Here is a 20,376-nt window from a genome sequence, read left to right as displayed (position 1 = left end):
AGTTTGTCTTTACGCTCGGTTTCTCTATCAGGTGTACAAGTCAGGCCACTCACTCATCCGAGGTAACGTTAATCCTGTCAGATCGTCCATCCATTGACTGAGTGTGTATGGGTTGGCCAATCTGGTTCCGTCTGTTAAAATTAACTTTTGCAAATAACAATCGCGTTCCTGGAGAGGGAGTGACCTTGCACATTAAGATAAAATCTGATTTTCTCCCGTCATTGTTAAAAAACAAGCCAACAAAACTTGTAAACTAGCGTTCGTGAAGCGGCCAGAGCGATCGTTTGCCTACACCTAAGCTCCGCCCACATAAAACGTCATCATGTTTACCAACTGAAAAGGGGTCTATAGGGACGTCCCACGTGACGTCACGCCATTTCGAGCAGCCATCTTGACGGAATAGAAAATGCCATACCACCGGTGATAATACAGCTCGTCGCAAAATATTTCTATCATGCCCGAGTGATGCTGTGCAGTTGGATGCGATCAGATACGTGACCATACAAAAGGAATATCTTTATACCGTATCCCAAAAGAAACAAAACGGAGAAACAAGTGATTGGCGGCAATAAATAGGCAAAACGATGATGGCGGTGTTACTGTTTGGCTTCCAACTCAACATAGTCCAACTCAACTCAGCTTTGCAGTCCTCATTTTGGATCAGGCAGGTTGTCCCCTCGAAGGCTAATGAATGATTTCTCGGAGTTCGGGAACAAATGTTATAAATCCACTGTTGCCATAGACATCCGCAATGTTTGTGTGCACTACCATTCTTGTCTTAGCCGGACACATCTTGCCCTCAATTTTACGATTTATATATATATATATATATATATATATATATATATATATATATATATATATATTTATTTATTTATTTATTTTTTGCTTTAAACAGAAAATCATTTGTTAATCAAACGTTTAGCTGTCGCCCTTTATGATAGAACTATTGTGCATTTTTTTTCACGGTTCTACGGTGTATGGGTTGACTACATTTTTCTACGTTTTTTTGTAGCAGTGAAAAAAAAACCTACCAACATTAGCTAGAAACAGTATTAAAGTAGTAGTAAAGAGTAGAGAAGAGAGCCGTGGAACTGCTCAGTTAGCTTCAGAGTCAGTAACGTTACTGGTAAATGCATTTACCTAACACACTGTAGCCCAATGTCAAAACGTTTTTATGTAATTATTATTAGTATAATAATATATATTACCCACGGCAATGGATCTATTATTAGGGGTGGCCCAGCCCTAATAATAGATCCATTGCCACTGAGTAGCTGACGGATGTATTCCGTCAAAATGGCTGACACGCGGCTAGGGCTCACGTGACTGGGAGATCCCTATAGGGAGTGGCCAGGCTTTCCGTAGACGGGCTTTGGTTTTGTTTAACTCTGAAACATGAAATGTAGAGTTATCTGCTTTTGCCAAAAAAACAAACAAAAAAAAAAACTATTGTTGGAGTTATCTGCTTTTGCAAAAAAAAAAAAAAAAAAACAACAACTAACATTTAATATATAAAACACACATTTTGTAAGTTACCTGTATTTTTTGAATTATTATTACTTAATCAAAGCAACCCAGCTGCATTTTCATTGATATTACTTGGAATTGCAAAAAAACAAACAAAAAAAAAAAAACAACAACATGATTTATGAAAATTAACAAGAGCGGAGTTAACTGTTTTTGCAAATTAACTCTTCTGTTGTTAATGTCCCAATTGGGAGAGGATGTGCAATTTTCAAAGAGTTTAATTAAATGTTTATATTATATATTTTTGTTGCATTTATGAGTTTATAAATGTAACTGATTTTGTAAATTTGGCACATAATATCTAAATATCGATAAATTAATTGCTATAGCCTGAATCGAATCGTAAACGTATCGCAGATTTTTTTTGAGGTATTGGCATATATTGTATGATATCACTGGCAGAGTATGGATATCGTATCGTGATGAACTGTCCGATCACACACACACACACACACACACACACACACACACACACACACACACACACACACACACACACACACACACACACACACACACACACACACACACACACACACACACACACACACACACACACACACACACACACACACACATATATATATACACACACACATGCACATATATATTTACAAACTTTTATATTAGATGTGATTAATTGCAATTAATGATTTGACAGCGCTAATAAAAATAACATAAAAATAAGAATAAAATGAGTTCTAACATAAGCATACTGGAAGTCTGTTTGCTTTGTTCTCACCAAGACCTTATAGGCTGTTCATTGTTTCAGTATTGTATTAGTATGGACATTCAGCTCAAGGAAATGGATCTAAATTGCATTTAGGCTGAGCTCTGATAAAGCTGTTCTAGGTCTAAGTGCACTGTGGGTAGTCTACCTTTCCACGTGAGAGGGTCAGGCAGATTAAAACCTGCTTTGAAAATCCCAGTCTTCCGCAGCACTATCTGCAGGGGAAACTCAGCCTCTCTGATCACTGGCTTTAAATGAGATGTAAAATTAACTTCCAGTTTGGCATATGAAGGTCAGACTTTTGAAGTGGTTCTTTCACTGAAACACTGTCTATTTTCATTGGAAATATACCCCTCAGTATGTTTTGAAATTTAGAGAAGGAACCTGACAGTGTAGTTTTCAGCATTTTTGTTGTTGTTGTTGTTGTGTTCAAAAAAATTCAGCTAGAGATAATTGATCAACAAAATGATTACAAATGATTAATAGGAATAAAATAGAATTCTCGTTTCTTTTCTTTTTTGAAATCTAGAGTCTTCCTAGTTTATACTTTGCAGTCACAAAGTTACAGTGTCTTTGTCAAGTTTTTAATGTTTAAATCAAAGAACTGCAAGACTCCAATTGTGTTTGTGGTGGGCAATATCCTGTTGGCATCCACTGTCACTCTCTTTGATGATGCCAATTGAGCATAATGCAGGATAGAATTTTCTTTTTCATTTTGGCAGAACAATAACTGTCAGTGTGGTGGATCTTTTGCATGGAAAACTAGATTCATCCATGCTCTTCCTCTTGTAGACCATCTCTTCATTTACAAAAATGAAGCCTTTTGATGAGCATATTAACGTTCTGAATACATCTTTAAACTACTCTCATTATGTATTAATTGTATCTTGCCTGCCATGTCTCCATACTAATCAAAAGTGAAAATTTCAAAATCGAATAATCAAAAAAGCAATATCATTCTTGTTTATCTTAGCTGTATAAACAATAAAAATTATTTCATATTTTTATTGCAGCATTTACTAAGGGCAGAGTCCTTATAAGTCTCTGAAACTAATATAATTCGACTCAAATAACTTTAGTCGTTCTTGAATTGGTATCTTATAGTTTCAAATTTTGTTATGCATTTATTTGCCAAACAGCATATCTACAAAGAATGATACCTGAAATGGATTTCACCAACCACATCAACCAGTCAACATGCAATGTTTAAGAGAAGGTTATCTCTAATGACCCCATTTGTCGCTGTTTGATGCATCTTAAAGGTCATTCTTGGATCTTGAGATTAATTGAAGGTATAAATCAAATACTTCAAAGGTTGCAAGCCATGATTTCTACCATGGAAAACTTATACTACTTCTTTACAAATAACAAATTATTACAAATAATAACATTTTTTGTTTTAGAAAAATCCATCAGTTTAACTATATCAGAAATATATTCTCTACAGGCCAAAATGTATTAAAGTGAAATTTCATTTAATCCTGTCAATCACAACTGAAGAGTATAAAAAAAATATCCATTTACCTCATGTTACATTTCTTCCAGTGTCCCAGCAGTCTCCCAGCAACACAGTAGTGGCATTCCTGCAGTGAATCAGCTTTTTGAACGAATCGGTTGAATGCATGATTCAATGACTCATTTGAGATAATTAGCGCCAAATACACACTGAGTAACTGGGAAAAAACACTAATGAACATACAGTGTAAAGTCCCTGGCCTAATAGATCAGCACTTTGGGACTGGCATTCAACCATATTTGATGAAGATTTTTATCTGAACTGAGTGCGACAGTAGGGTTCCATTAGTAAAAATTCCATTAATCAATTTTTAACAATAACTTTTAGACCTTTAAAGACATACCTGTTTGGAACTGAAGGTTCCTAATCAATGTGCTTTTGTTGAAGCCATCAGTTTGCAATTGGTTTTCACTGAAAGTGCGAGTTAGAATAGTGTGCAAGAGTGATCATAATAAAGCTGTAAAAGTGGACTAGTTCATAGATGAGTTTAACTTTTCGATGTGATGGCGTTTAATATCCCTGAAAATGTATTTAGCAACTGCCTTCAAGACACGTAAAAGCTTTAAAAAATCATGAATGGGGTAATATTGCTGTATTTTTATGTCGTAGAGTAACATGTGAAAGTGTCTTGAGCTTGTGTTCACCACAGACCTTATTTCAGCCATTTAACCAAAACCCCATTCAAAAAGCCATTGACCTCGGGACGATGGAACCGGAAGTGTTAAAATGAGTTTTGGCCTACAAAGTGATGTCAAACCTGTATCACTCTATATATATATATATGACCTATATAGACATCCTCAGGGCCGGCACAAGCTCAACTGCCACTGTAGGCAAGTAGATTCTGTTTTTCAGCCCATTTTGGAACGTTTCATTCTGCAATGTAAAATAAAATAAAAATCAGCATGCAATCACTAGCTGCAAAAAGAATGGGTTTGGGGTGGGGTGGGGGTGGGGGGGGGATGGGGGGTGAAGCGGAGCGGGACTGACACTATTTTTTATTTTATTTAGATTTATAATAACTTATGGGGTGATGATAACCTTTTGATATACAGTAAGTGTGAAGGGAGTGGATTCTGGAATTCCACTGATGCTTTAATGTATAACTAATGAGTGATTATAATCAAGGTATTAATCAATATTTTTCCTTTTGAATATCAAATGAGTTGGATGACTTCTCTAAGCTTATGAGATTTTTCTTAGTTATAGAAGTTACTAGTGTGATTACTCTCTAATGTCTGTATTTGATATCTGAGAGGTGACTGAGGGTCTGGCCCAGGAATGCAGTTACAGTCCGGCTTCCACAGATTAAGTATGGACTCGTTTTGTTTGAGAAAGGTCTTCAATGTGTTAAAATATATATCTGTTATTCTAGCTCACAATGACAACTATAGGTCACAAGGGTCATTGGAACCAATAGTTTAAGTGATCATTTCTTAGTTAAAGCATTTACTTTACTGTTCTATATTAAAGTGTACTCTCACTGAGGGAAATAACATCTGGATGTTTTGGGAAGAATCTCCTGTTTATAGTTAGAGCCCGACCAAACCAACCTTGAAGAAGCTGTGTGTCTGTGTGTTTGTGTTAGTATTCTTGCTTACAGGTTAAGGAACAGGTGGTGTTATTGGCGATTGACTGACTTGTTTTCTTCGACATGTTGACGCCTAGACACACAGTCTTGTGACCTCGGAGGGACACTCGTACCTAACTCAGGGTCCTGCAGGCAGCCGTACAGACTATGGAGATGAGCTACTGCCTATCAGTCCATGTGTGGAAATTTACTATGTTTATCTATGTCTTAGCCAATCATAATCATTCAACCTGAAGCAATGACGTAGCTTAGACCTTGGTGAAGGGTATAATTGCTGTGATCTTTGTAACTGTAAGCGGAGCGGCCTACGAACTCCTTGTGAGCCTTGAAGCTGACTTCTGCCTGATGAAACTGCAAACTATCTTCAGTAAAAAAATTCTTCAATTTATTATACAGACTCTTGTCTTAAATTGACTGCACTTCTAACTCCTGGTTTTCATTAATCATATCTAGTCCTTGGGTATTTAACTGTAAATTTCCTTAACAAGTGCAATAATTCCAAACAAATGTCCACAAAATAAATCAAATAAAAAATGAAATATCTCTCTTACTTGCCGCCCTATAGTTCGCCTATAGGCACGCACCAGCCCTTGGATGTCCTCTGACTACATAACATCACATTCATTGTTGAGTGCACTGCTTATTCTTGGACTGCTCATGTCAAGCATGTAACCGATGTCATGCAAGTGTGAGGGGAAAATAATTCTGTGATATAAGCCTTCAGCCATGCAGGCTTACTTTTGGGTAGCTAGTGCATAGATAAAAGTTTCCCTGACTAACATTGTTCATTATTCTTTGAATTGTTCGCATTAATTTAGGGATACAGCTTGTTTAATACATGGGGGGTAACATAATAAGGACTATGGAATCTAATGTGCTTTTTTTATTATAAAGGTTTTGGCAAGAGAGCACAAAACAAAAGACCCTGCCACTGTGATGGAATCCTGGGAATCATTTATCTTGTCCATTATTTCAGGTGCTGCATTGTGTAAAAGTGTGAAAAGCTCCCATTTCCCTCACATCTTCACAGAACTGTGTTGAGGATGGTGAGTAATAATATCACAGCTCTCATGCATGAACAGATAGACTCAGTTCCGTGTGCTTGAGAAAATTTCAAAAGTCATTCTAAGTAAGGGTTTAGCTGTATTGTTTTGTTGTATGGGTGAACAAACTCAAACCTGTTGCCTCGGCCGTTGAGACGGGGCAATTGTAATTTAGGGAAATTGTGACACATCAAATTTCTTCAATCAAAATATAAGAGTGATAACACTTGCTCGGCAAAGAAAAATAGAGTGTGATTCATTCATTCATTCATTCATTCTTTTCTACAATCTATCAGTTGAATTCAAACGAATATCTTTCCCATGTCTCGGTTGTTGATTAAAAGTTAACATTAACCACACTGTTGTTATTCACTATTTGTAACTAACAAAAAATCACTGAATCTAAAAATGTAATACCTAAAATATATAATGATAATGTTCATTACATATTTTAGGTATTCCATTTTTAGATTCAAGTAGTTAAATAAAAGCAAAAACAGTCCCTAAAGGTAAAAGCAATGATATTATTATTTTGCTCTTATTTGAGATACATTGGATTGATATGTTTAATTTTTCAAGTTACAGATGTTCCCAACTACTATGTGTCCCATAATTGGGCGAGTGCAATATAATCTTTTATGATCAAGTCTAGTTATTTTGTCACATATAAATGGTTTGTATGCCAAAAGAAGATTACAACTTATAAAAATGCCAAAATAAATAGCATTTATTTTCTTTTTAACGTCTGGTTTATATTTTTCTGTCTCCATTATTCTCAATAACACATTAAACCAACATCTCATTTTTTTTTAAGTGTATTGAATATGCATGTATTCTTGCCCTATTGGAGGCATGATGGTTGAATTACCTAGTAATGAGTGTTTGGCTTTTGGCAGCATATATGATTAGCACAGACCAACTATGCCAGTCCAATTTAGATACAGAATGGAATGAAGGGAGTTTGGTTGCCATTAACGCTAATGACATTCAGGCAATTATATCCAAACCATGTCTTTCCCAATTAAAAGGCAAATACGCAACAGGAGCAGGTTCAAAATAGTTTTATCAGAGCCGTTTTACAAATGGCCAACCATGTCAGTGAGTCAACAGTAAATATATTCCTTATTAGATAAATCCATTAGTTGCAGGATGGACAATCTATAAAACAAAAGACATGAAGCCTCTAAATGTGCAGATCTAGACGCTGACATGTAGTACCTTAGATCCATGAAGTAATTAGTCATAGTTACTAGTTACTTCTCACAAAAAGTAACTGAGTTAGTAACAGAGATACATCATTACAAAAGTATCTAATTACCAGGATAAGTAACTATTGCGTTACTTTTTTAAAAAATTGTTTAAATATGTGAAATAACTTCACATGATACCAACATATTAAATGTTAAATTAATTAATCGGACACTAAATAGAATAAATGAATATTATAAAACATTGTACACTAATCTACACTATTTTAATGTTGCTGTGGGACAATGTGAGAGACACCTATTAACTTGCATATTAAAATATTATCATTAGTGGAACAACAAAACACAATAGATGGTTTAGAACTTTTAATATGTATTGCACAGACCACAACTGGCCAACAAATAAGTCACAACTGGCCATAAATAAATTATGCTTCTTAAGAAATGTAGCCTACCAAAAATAAATAAATAGTAATAAAAAATATACATACACTCTTTGTAGTGCAAATTAAAATGATAAAACTCACACACCTTTACAACTGGTAGACATACTGTATAGCCAACTTGAAGTATTTTCTTCCTCACAAAAGAAAACAGTTTAACAAAAAGTGTTCTCAATATAATACTGAACAATGTAGGCCTACCAACATAAATAATAATAATAAAATATAATATTTTGGGGGTTTATTTTTACAACCTACAGAAAACGTCATCATCAGAGGTTATTTAAGCCAAATTCTAGTCGCGTTTGCCGCACGTGTTCACAATCGGTCAAACAAAGATGTTTTCTTTGAACGTTCCCTGCAGGTTATTTTGGAGTTTTATATGTAAACTAATTAAAACATTTCAGATGGTACCACAGAGATTATTTGAATATTAATATTATTAGTCTTCTTGTCTGCAAGCGTTCATTTTTCACAAAAGAGAGTAACGCCAGTAACAAACTCATTTAAATTTCAGTAATTGTATTTACGTTACTTGATTAAAAGAAATATTTAGTTACATGCTCCGCTAAAAGTAGTGGAATTACAGTAACGCGTTACTTTGTAGCGTGTTACAGAGATCCACATCTAAAAGAGAAACCTTTGGCTCCACCGACATTGAGTGTTGTGCAATTGTACAGTACATTGAGTGTATTATTAAAAAGAAAGAAGGCAATACCACAGAGAGCAGAGAGAGAGAGAGAGAGAGAGAGAGAGAGAGAGAGAGAGAGAGAGAGAGAGAGAGAGAGAGAGAGAGAGAGAGAGAGAGAGAGAGAGAGAGAGAGAGCAGTAACAACAAAAATGTTTATTTTTAAAAAGAAACAAAAAGAATACCAGCGAGAGGAAAGGAAATCAAAGGATTGGTCATCATCATGAGAAAAAAAAATGGAAACATTCACTGAGCACACATAAACTATACAAGCACAATAAAGAAGAACTATATTCAATATCAAAGCATGTCTGTGCACCTATAAGATTCTTCAACAACCTGCACATCATCCTCATCAAAGAGAGGTGAATTTGAGCAAGCATACACGTTGCTGTGTAAAGTGCAGTGTTTCAAATGGCGCCAAATAAAAAAGCAAAAACTTGCGATGAGTGCAAGATATTCCCCTATAGCTTATTAATGAAAATGCTGATCTGGACCTCACTTTATGTTTTAAACTATAGCTGTATTGTACTCTACTGTGACTCCTAAAACCAAACATGCTTTTCGTCTTAAAGAGAGGCTATAGAGGAAAAGCTATGACGATTATAGCCTTGAGCAGCATGGGAAAAAAAGAAAAATGTAGGTTACTTTAATGAAAGAATTTGGTGTAGCCTATAGCTTCTATTGTGGGAAGTGTCAACCATTATTTAGCTGTGAATGATTTTTCCTTCAAGCACTTTTTCCTTTGTTCTGTAGCAGTGGCTTTCTCAACTGGTGTGCCACGAGTCTGTAGTGACTGGGCCACGGACAGCAGGGAAACAATTCAACAAATTCAACTTTGCCAAAAACAAACTACTTTATCCTCATTTAAAAGGCAGAAAATGCTTCCATACAATGTCATTAAGACCCAAACTACCACTAAACTACCAAACTACCATTTTGACGCCTCAAAAGGTTTACAAAGAGATCATAAAACGAATCCATATGAATTGAGCAGTTTAGTCCAAATTTTCTGACGAGACTTGATCACTTGATATGATGAACAGATTGAATTAGGCTTTTATTCACATACAGGCTTACGATAGTTTTACAATCTCTATGAACTTTTTTAAGCGTCACAGTCGCGTAGGCTGTCAATTTTCTATGTACAGCTTTAAACTGACATATAGGTCCAAATTCCCTGAGACACTTCACATTTGAAATTTTAATATTAATGTTTCTTCTTAGTTTTTTTGTTATCACTTATGCACAGGTTTTATGTTACGTCTTATGTTGTTAAATGTTCATGTGGTTTACCATGTTTTTTTTAATTGTGTTCATGTCACTGACACTGTGTGTACCTTGTAGTATATATTTACATCAACTTGTAAAAAAAAACTACTTGTGATGAACTTCAATTCTGACGTCATTTAAACAAATGTTTACATTTTACTGTATCTTTTACAGAATTATTATGGCAACCACAGCCTGCCGGTGGTTTTTTTTTCTGTAACAAGACAGGATTTTTTTTAACAGTGTGGGCTTAACAATTTTTGGTGTTATGTAATATCAATATCATATAGGCCTTTATGAAATGTTTCATTTAAGGACATTTTTGTTTAATTTTGAAGCCAAAAACCACGTGCTATAAAGAGAACTATACATATTTCAAGCTATAGCCTTCTGATAATGAATAGAAGCCCATTGCAGGGCTGCACGGGCCACTGATGACACAAACAAGAACTGACCCCTGTCATTTTAAATCTCGCCCTTTCAATGACTCGTTTTCGAGGCGTTACACGCAATAGGCTACTCCTAAAACAAAGTGCGTGTTTGCAGGAGACGTCTTGAGGTTGCAGGACGTTAAACCTCGGGTGGTCAAAACTCACTCTTTTAAATAGTATTGCTGTATCAAGAATAACCACCCGCTTAACTGCTCCATCACGAGCTACAGGGAACAGGTTGCCTGGGAAACGGCCGCATGGCAACAGGATCAGAGCCGGGGGGTTGTCTGCTGCTAGCTCTGCTCCCGTTTCCCATTTCCTCACTAGATGGTGTGCAAGCCACTGGAGAGTCGGCTTCCTCCCGCGGTCTGGTTCCGATCAAAACAAATCTGGAAAACTACACGGAACGCCATTTCTCGGGGTTTTCGCGGAGGATTAAAATATTTTCATCCAGATATTTGTAGCCTATTTGTATTTTTGATAACGGCGCGGATCGTACTCCATTCGGCGGTGATGGACATAATGATTGCAGTGCAGGATGCGTGCGTCTCCGGTCAGTGGCTCACCGCTATAATTCTTAGTCTTTGCTGCTTTTTACCATCGTGTTTGCCCGCAGGACAAACGGTGGACTACGCGTCCAGCGAGAGTGTGGTCAGCAGACAGGGAGACACCGCGCTGCTCAGGTAGGAGACTCAAGTCACTGTAGAAGTGTTCAAACTAAACTTGCCTGGCACCTGCATCGGTCGCTCTGCTCTCAGTTTTGTAAACAACACTCGGCAGATCCCCCAGTGCCGCTCCGTCACTTTTATTTGGGTCACAATCCCCACTGGTTCCCATACTGACCAGAACAGGTTGGGTCTATGATGGTTTCTTTTACCGAGATAGGCATATATTTTAGTTTTGGAGATTCACTGGCTCAATCATAGATATTGAAGTGTAGGGTAGCCTATATTGTCTCTATAAGGGGTTGCATAAGGAGCTGGGGAAGGGGGTAGAGTTTTGTAAACCCCGCCAAGCGGAACACTTTGCACAATTACAATGAAGTCATTCATGATTCCCACCGTCCGAATGAGCCTGGCGGATGTTTGCGTCCTGGAAAAAAATAATGATAGAGAAGTTGCACACGGTTTTTAAATGATGATTTTGAGTCACACGTTGTGACTAAAACATAATGAAATTTAACCCGTCCACGTTGATTGAAATATTTTTTCATGGGTGTGTCTGATGGTAGCTAATTGATACAAGTGTATGACTCTAAGTTTTTATTTTATTTTTTAAGTTTAATAAGTCCATTCTCGTCGTTTTTTGCTCGATGTTATGCTCTAATTTAAACAAAATGGCTATTTATAATATCAGAAATTGACTGATTCCCCATTGATCATTGTGCATTTGCCTTCTTAAAAATGGATCCAAACGTCGTTCACATGCTACAACTGCAAATCCATTTAAAACATTATATGACATATGCGTCAGAATATATTTCTGGTGTAATTTTGACTCGCTTTGCAAATTTATCTAGGCTCCCTTTTTATTTCCAAATATATTTTAGCACACATATTTTTAGCACAGGACCACTAGTGGTGGGAAAAGTGATGGGAAGTCCGACTCATTTCTGCGAATCGGCTCTTTTGAATCAGTTTCAGTGAACCTGTTCAAAAAGTCCATTTAGCAATACTTTTTGTAAGTTCACGTTGTTCTCGTCGGACTGGCATGGCACGTCCAAAAAGTAGCTACATGTTGCTCCTTAATGTGATTTTCTGGTATTTTATTATTCACGTGGATGTGTGTTCCAGTTCTGGTTACAGCCAAGATTCAAACACTCAGCCTAAGTGATTTAGCACCTAGAACCTAAATATTATTTGTATTATTACATTTCATTTACATCTCTCAGCTGAAAAGGTTTCTACCTTTTTTAATATAAAATATTATTTATGATATCAAACGGTCAGCTGAGTCATCGGGTCTCAGCTCATTATGAATCGGACATAGCTACACGACGACAGATATGGTGGTTCAAAGAGCTTCTGCTCGAACAGATTCAGTCCGATTGCTGAAGATTCGGTTAAAACAATTCATTAAAAAAAGATCCGACTCAAAAGAACAATTGGTTTATACTTTGTTCATAAACCCTTTATAAACACCTTTATCTGGTCCACTCGATATTTCAGTTCTTAGGCAGCCTAAAGGTTTTCGTATTATCTGTGTTGATTGTCTCAAGCTTTGGCAAAATTATTATTGACCAGCAGCAGCCTTTGTTCACCATAAACTTGTTTGCTTGGCTTAAGTAACGGTCAACTTCCTCAATTGGTTAGGCTATGTTTAGAAGGCTATTCATACATCAGGTGTGCACCTTGCTGTTTTTTTTCATAAAGCCTTGATTGTTATCTTAGATTTTTCGCTTTAACTAAAGTACACCCTAGAATGTTTCTTGTATTGTTGTTACATTTTCAGAAGTGAAGGCACTTATGCCAAGTCATTTAAATGTGACAACATTATTGTGTCTCAGAATTGGGTAAAAAAAAAAAAAAATTGTAATGGTTGGCTATTGTGTAGGCTACTGTGAATAGGGCTGTCATCATGACTGTCCCAGATGTCCAGAGAATGGCAGTTGGTGGTCTGTGAATGCTTAGTGCCTGTACTTCAACCAGTATCAGTGCTTCTTCGAGCCGTGAGTGGGAACCCGTTCCTTTTCTCCTCAGGCCACACCTCTTACTGTCAGTGTTGATTAATCCCAAGGATGTTACCAAGGATGTGACGTTTTCTCCTCTGTTTTATTATTGACTTGAACAGCAACTCTCTAAAATATTTAATGGGTGTGGTAGAAATATTGCTGTTTTGCTGATGTACAGCTAGTGATTTCAGATGAATTGTATCAATTGTGTCAGTAGTATAGGCCTACAGTATTGGTAGATCCCATAGATAGAAAAATATATTTACAAGCAACTCCTTTGCTCACATGTATTAATCTAATACATTTAATCATGTATTAAGGAGAGTGTTTTGGATTTAAAATGTTAATGACTTCTTAGCGTGTATCTAATCTGTCTTTATCCTTGGCATTGTTGTTCTCCTGAGCTGAAGAGCATAAATTATGACTGTGATCTTCCTTAAATGGTTCTTGACTTTGTGCCAATGATCCTACATTTAATATTTGCAATTTGGCTGCAATATATTTACATATTCTACAGATATGATGACAATGATACAGCTTAACATCACAATAATCATGCTGTTCTTAAATTAATCAAATAATAGCTTAATAGATTAGCTTTAATATTTAGTGTGCCAAAGAGTCAAACTAAATTCTGTGTAGTGGTGGTCGACCGATTTTGTTTATTTAATGACCCATGATATCTTAGAGAGAAAAGGGTGGCAGATGGCTGATATATATGTTTATATTTATTTTATTTAATATTTAATAAATTAGAAATAAATAATTTAAAAATGAAATCAAAATAAATAAATAAACAGTCTTATAAGATGGCAACTTCTTGATTCTGTAATTACAGTATTTTTCATAAAAATAAAAAGAAAGTAAGCTGCTAGCAACAGGGAACTCAGTATCTGGCAAGTTTGTGCACTCTGGAAATCTTATTTTTCAAATAAAGACAAGGTAACACTCATTTTACATACAGCATACAGTAAAAATGACATGAATAGGCAACTGAATATAGCACAGCATTGCTTGAAAGCAAGGTTTTAAAGTTTGCTTGTGCATGACAGCTGTACTCCAGTCATGCAAAGAATACAGGCGATCATGCAGGTTACAAATGCACACTTCAGAAGATTTCACAGCTGGATTCGACTAAGCCTGCGAGGTTTGCGAAAATAATTTTTTAAAAGATAGGCTATAGCCTACTTAAAGATTTGTTTAAATTATATAAATGCGTATTTGCTGAATGATGACAGTAAATGAGAAAGTATTATAGTGTTTGCCTATCTATTATTAATCATTTAAAAGAAAACGCTATAATACTTTTTCGTATACCATTTACTTTCTATTTAACAGTTCTATCTAACAACGTATTAGAAAAAAACTGTTAAACAGAGACAGCAAACTAATGAAGATGGAGAATGGGAGCGTGGTTTACTCATGTGCTGGCCTTCTCAGCACCGTCAAAATAAAAATCCCACTTCCAACACATCGGCCAAACAGAAAGATACAAATATGCCAAATATCGGCCGAGGCGATATATTGGTCAACCACTAATTCTGTGTGGTATTGCATGATGTTTTATTAACAAAGTTCAGGAGAAGCGTGTTCAGATAATTAATCTTATCGTCTTTGGAGGAGCTCATCCAGTCAATTCAAACAACATCAGAAGGTATACAGCAGTTTTTACCGCTGTTTTATGACAGTTTTCCAGCATGTCTCCACCACCCCATCTCCTCACTTACTAGTCCTATCCCAATCCTGGGATGGGGGAGTACTCTGGGTTCAGGCCAAATTCCTGCCAAATACTCATATCCTTTACTCTATCTAATTATATGTAAGTGTGAACTCGTGAAATGCTGCTCTTGTAATAGATAGAGCCCTGGATATTAAAGGTGATACAGCTATTAGAAACCAAGCCAGAACTGAACATCAGGTATCTGACAATTACCAGCCACGAATACAAGAAGGCAAGATATAATATTGTAATATTCATGTTGTTGTTTTTTCTATGTTGAAGGCACTGAAGGAATGTAGCAAATATGAAAAAAATTAGTTTAGTTGTTACTTTGCGACAGAGTAAATGTGTATATATGTATATATTCCATTTTTCAGTTCTGTTCTATGGCAAAATAATTGCAACAATTTAATGGAATATTCCTAAAGAAGCCCCCTTTCCCAGTTGTGGGAGAAGTCATGAGTCTCTGGATAAAATATGCAGAAAAAAATAATCATTGCTACCAGATAATGGTTAGATTCAAAGCAATTATACCTGAAGCACTTCTAAAAAAAAACTAAAAAATACCGTAGTGCCTTTTAAGTAGATTTAACCTCCCTTCTCCTCAACCTGTCACTGATTTTCATGGCTTTTGATGAAGCAGGCTCACTAGATACCAGATAAGCTTCTTTGTCCCTCAGGTGCTAGACACCCACTCTACTCTCAAACTGGAGAGCATACAGACCTGCGCAGTTCACCTAACAGTAATCCTATCATAAGTCCTCACCACATTCACTGTTAATATTGAAGGCTCATTTCTCATTGGCTCCATACTATATGGCTAAGTATTGAGTTTCAGCTGAGGACATCTATCTATCTATCTATCTATCTATCTATCTATCTATCTATCTATCTATCTATCTATCTATCTATCTATCTATCTATCTATCTATCTATCTATCTATCTATCTATCTATCTATCTATCTATCTATCTATCTATCTATCTATCCATTCATCCATCCATCCGTCCGTCTGCCTATCTGTCTGTCGACAAATGGTTTAAATGTTTGTAATGTCCTCTGTTCAGCATTAATAGGAAATTGTCTCTCAATTCAATTGTGCACAGTGCATTGCCATGGCTGCAGGTTTTTAAATGGAGTCATGTAAGCAAGCCTTAAATTAGTCCCTGTCATTTGCATAATGAATCAATGTGTGTGGATTGCACGTGGCTGTAAATGTTAAGTAGAGCCGAGTAATTGGAGGGACTGCATTGGTAATTATTAGTGAATGGAATACAAAGCAGTGAAGCAGATCAATAGTATTTAGGCTTTCTTTCCCCCCTCTGAGAGCTTAATGTGACATATCACTGTGTTTGCCAACAAAGAAATCAAAAATTGCTTGATGTAAGGCAATGTTAATTTGCATTTTCCCTTGTATTCTGGAAAAAATGTAATATTCTGGATGATTGGGCCCTTTTATAGGGATTATTTATTTAACAGATTCCTATTTCAGCGATAAAATACTTGTATTTTGATTTTGATTTTTGCTGCTACTGGAACCATAAAGTTAGCAATCTCAGATGTAACTACAAGCTTGATAGTCAGTGTAATTTTCCAAGAATGAATTGCATTTATTTTGCAGATGCTTTTATCTGAAACTACTTCCAGTGTATTCAAGGTAAACTTTTAATCAGTATGTGTGTTTCCTGCGAACCGAACCCATTTAACTTAGTTTCTAGCACAATACTTTAACAATTGAGCCTGTAAAGCTCCTTAGAGGTCCTGTAGAGTTCAAATGCCTTAGACAGATTAGAAGGTCATGTTTTCAAATATTTTAAATATCTGATTGTGTGTTGTTAGCTTTCTGCTAAGAAGATTGGCAAAGCTTCACACTGAGTCTGGTAGTTTTTAAAATTTTGAATATCCATTGACCACTTTAGTGTTACATAACAGACCTAGATTTTTCTGGCTGGATGGCTGTTGCAGTTTTACTTTGTTAGTGTCTGTATCATGCAGCTGTATCATGTTGAAAACACTAGATCTTCCAGAAACTATTTTCAAATCTGAATTGAGAATACTATATTCACATTATCAATTTATATATATATATATATATATATATATATATATATATATATATATATATATATATATATATATATAGCTTAATCTGTTTTACTTGAATCTTATCAGATAAAAAAACATAATTAGCATGTGATTCGAACTAATCAAACAAGCAAAAGTAGATCATGTGATGCCCCATTTATGGCCGCTATGTGATTTTTATCTTCTGGGACTCATTAGGATCAAAAACATCTATTTCACCATTTCAAACAAAGTTCAACCTAACTATACTTAAAATGGACTGTCACCCGCAAGCTTGATCAAAACATCAAAATTGAAATCTAATGAGAGACAAACTCGTCTCGGAAATTACATGCCTGACACAGGTTTATTCAACAGCCTCTGCAGTGCGAGTGACACCTTACCAGCATGACAGTTCTGGACGTTCATAAATTGAACCAATTCTGGGCAGTTATCAGTGGCTAATTTAGTGGTCCACAGTCTCAGAGAAGGAATTTGCAAGGTTGTCCAATTAGCAGTGAAAAGTGTTGGGTTGTGAGTGCATGTCAGCAGGGAAGAGAGGGCCAGTGGAGGCGTGTCATCAATCATCTCAACAGCTTTGCCTCTGCATTCTTGGCAGACTGGAGGCCATGCTCAGACTGGGAATGCCACACCATCATCACTGACTGTCAGCTGCTAAGATGCTCGTCAATTCTTCCAAACGTTTTTTTCATGCTTTGCATATCTCGCATTGTTTTCGCGCTGCTTAATAGGTTGCGTAATGTTGCATTTTCCATTTGTCAGAACCAGAGAGGATTGGCATTATGACACAATATTAGCTGATAGGAAGTGAGCTTATTTATGAAATGAAAGCAGTTGCCTCTTGAGAGATGGCAGCGCCTGGTTTCCTTCAAGAACATGAGAATTTTAATTGCAGCTGTCAAAACCCAACCAACATGAACAATGCCATTTAATTTGTACTAGCTCACTACTTTTAACTTTTTGGATCAACCAACTTTTCTTTGTTGTCAGTTCTCTAATGCTTTAAAGGTGTTTGGTACCTATAACAGCTTGAAACTCTTTAAAAGGCCATTAATGAAATTGTGCTAAAAGCAGAGTACTCAAACTGCAATTATTTAAGTGCTGTGCTGAGAATATGTTTTAGTCATAAACTTGGTTCACACATTGTGGATTGTGTAAAAAGGCTTCTGTGTCAGTTGGATGACGCTTGTGTGCTACATGAATTTCTCGGATGATGGGATAGTTCACCCAAAAATGATAATTCTGTCGCTTACTCACTCTCATTCCAAACCTGTAAGACTTACATTCTTCTGTGGAACACAAAAGAATGTAATGTTTCAGTTGTTTTTGTCCGTACAATAGAAGTCATTTTTAGGAATTGCGATTCAATATTGCTATGTATTGTGATTTTTTTTTGCTTTTTTAACTGTAAACCGGCATAGGGAAAAGTTGAAAACACTTACACATGATGGTGCAGGTCGTAGCCTATATCCCTTGATGTCTCCATTCTACGTCTGCCATTTTTCACTTTCTCGTGTCCACTAGTAAGAGATGATGTCATGTAATACTCAGTGTCCTCTCAGGACTTTTTTCTGTTTTTTTTCTACTCGCCCGGCCCCACCACAAAAAAATAATAAATAAATAAAATAGGCCTAGTTATGTGTTCCTTGTTTTTGACCCATAACCTCAATAAATAAGGTTGTGACACCAAAAACTACTAGCCTAACTTAATAAAATAAATTTCAGTTAAGTAAATTGTCAGAAATAAAATAATAATCAAATTACAAGCAAAAGCACAAATACAATAGAACAAACATACAAATAAAATAAACAATGCTTTTCATGTTGTTTCAGGTAAGTCTAACAATAGTTTTAGGTAGAGAAAATGAATAATCAAATGTAAAATAGCACTATATAGTCTTCACTGTATAAAGTTATTCAGTCAAGAGTAGTGAGGGATTTTCTTCTTAGACTGTTGTGCTCGAGTCTCACGTCTTTTGAAGCGTCTAGTGCATGACTGACACGACGTTCTAAAAATGCGGCACTCAAATTCAACTTTTAAAAAACACGTCTCAAGACCTTGCGCTCTTGCCCATTCCACTGCCTGTGTCTTCTTTCTGTTTTTCAAAGCAAAACCACTTTCTCTGTGAACCAGCCCTAAGAAGCAGAAATGGCTAAAATAATTATTTCCATGCAAATTGTTTTGTTTTTTACACAACATGTTTTTAATATAATTTGTCATATGAATGACTATGGATGATTATTTTTTATTTGGTTTGGTTCTCTGTTCAATCTCAAACAACTATGTTATTTTTATTATTAAGAGGTTTGCATAAGAGTTAACTGTAAACTGAAAACATTAAACTTTGCTGAAATGAAATGTCTTTAACTGGAAGTGTTCTGTTAACTCTGCTTAACAGTAATTACTAAAACTAAATATATAAAAACTAAATAGAAATGTGTTCACAAAATAAACACTAAACTAAAACTAACAAAACCAATAATGAAACTAACTAAAACTTTTTTTTTTTACCCAAAATGGGGAGATGATAGCGATATTGAGCGCTAAACACACATGTCATTGGTTTCTTTCATACTGGAAGCCCAGTACTGATTCATCTCTCACGCAGAAAGTCCACAAGTGAGATTCATAGAAGTATTAAACTATATAAAGGAAATGCCTTTTATAATAATATGCAAATAGGGACGTTTTGACTGAAAGATAAAGACAAACACATGATAGCGATAATATATCTGTGTTCATCTATCTCAGGTATTTTCATAAGAATGATGCATGTATTTAAAGGGATAGTTCACCCAAAAAGGAAAATTAGCCCATTATTTACTAACCCTCAAGCCATCCTAGGTGTATATGACATTCTTCTTTCAGACGAATGCAATCCAGAGTTATATTAAACAATGTCCTGACTCTTCCAAGCTTTACAATGGCAGTGAATGGCTGGAGAACATTTGAAACCCAAAAAAGTGCATCCATCCGTGATAAAAGCGCTCCACTTTTACTCCTGTGGCGCAAGTCGAATTTCGTAGTATGCGTACGGTCGTCTGGCGGAAGCAAGTTATTTTAGATTATAAAGTAATAAATATGGGTATGTTTCTTACAAAAACCCAGGGCTTCGTTTCCGAAAGCCTTTAGTAACCCAGAGGAGCCGTGCAATTTGTAATTAGTAATTACTTTTTTTCCAAATTTATTCCAGCCATTTACTCCCATTATAAAGCTTGGAAGAGCCAACACATTTTTGAATATAACTGTGATTGTATTCGTCTGAAATAAGAATGTCATGTACACCTAGAAGGACTTGAGGCGAGTAAATCATGGGGTAAATACATTTTTTGGGTGAACTAACCCTTTATAGCAATGTTAATCAACATAGCATGTATCATAGAATGTAATAAAATAATACATTCACTGTGCATTTCATTGTATTTCATGTATTGTGATTTTGAAAAG

At 35.8% G+C, this 20,376-nt stretch overlaps 1 protein-coding gene across 3 annotated transcripts in view; it reads left to right on the top strand.

Moving 5' to 3' along the window:
- The first annotated feature begins 10,577 nt into the window (after positions 1-10,577).
- Positions 10,578-20,376, top strand: part of negr1 (neuronal growth regulator 1) — a 154,561-nt gene continuing 144,762 nt past the window's right edge. The window contains exons 1-2 of one of the 3 annotated variants that reach the window (XM_077198470.1): positions 10,690-11,005; positions 11,069-11,135. In XM_077198470.1, the coding sequence (XP_077054585.1) occupies positions 10,780-11,005; positions 11,069-11,135 (293 nt within the window). In that variant the 5' untranslated portion in view covers positions 10,690-10,779. Of the gene's footprint in view, positions 11,136-20,376 lie in introns of all 3 variants that reach the window. The other 2 variants (XM_077198471.1, XM_077198469.1) reach the window with 2 other exon arrangements.

This window comes from Siphateles boraxobius, unplaced genomic scaffold (genome assembly GCF_051911475.1).
Source record: "Siphateles boraxobius isolate OS27281-9 unplaced genomic scaffold, OSU_SipBor_1 41, whole genome shotgun sequence".
NCBI lineage: Eukaryota > Metazoa > Chordata > Actinopteri > Cypriniformes > Leuciscidae > Siphateles > Siphateles boraxobius.
The sequence above is the reverse complement of the archived record's forward strand: the minus strand, read 5'-3'. Positions and strand labels throughout refer to the sequence as shown.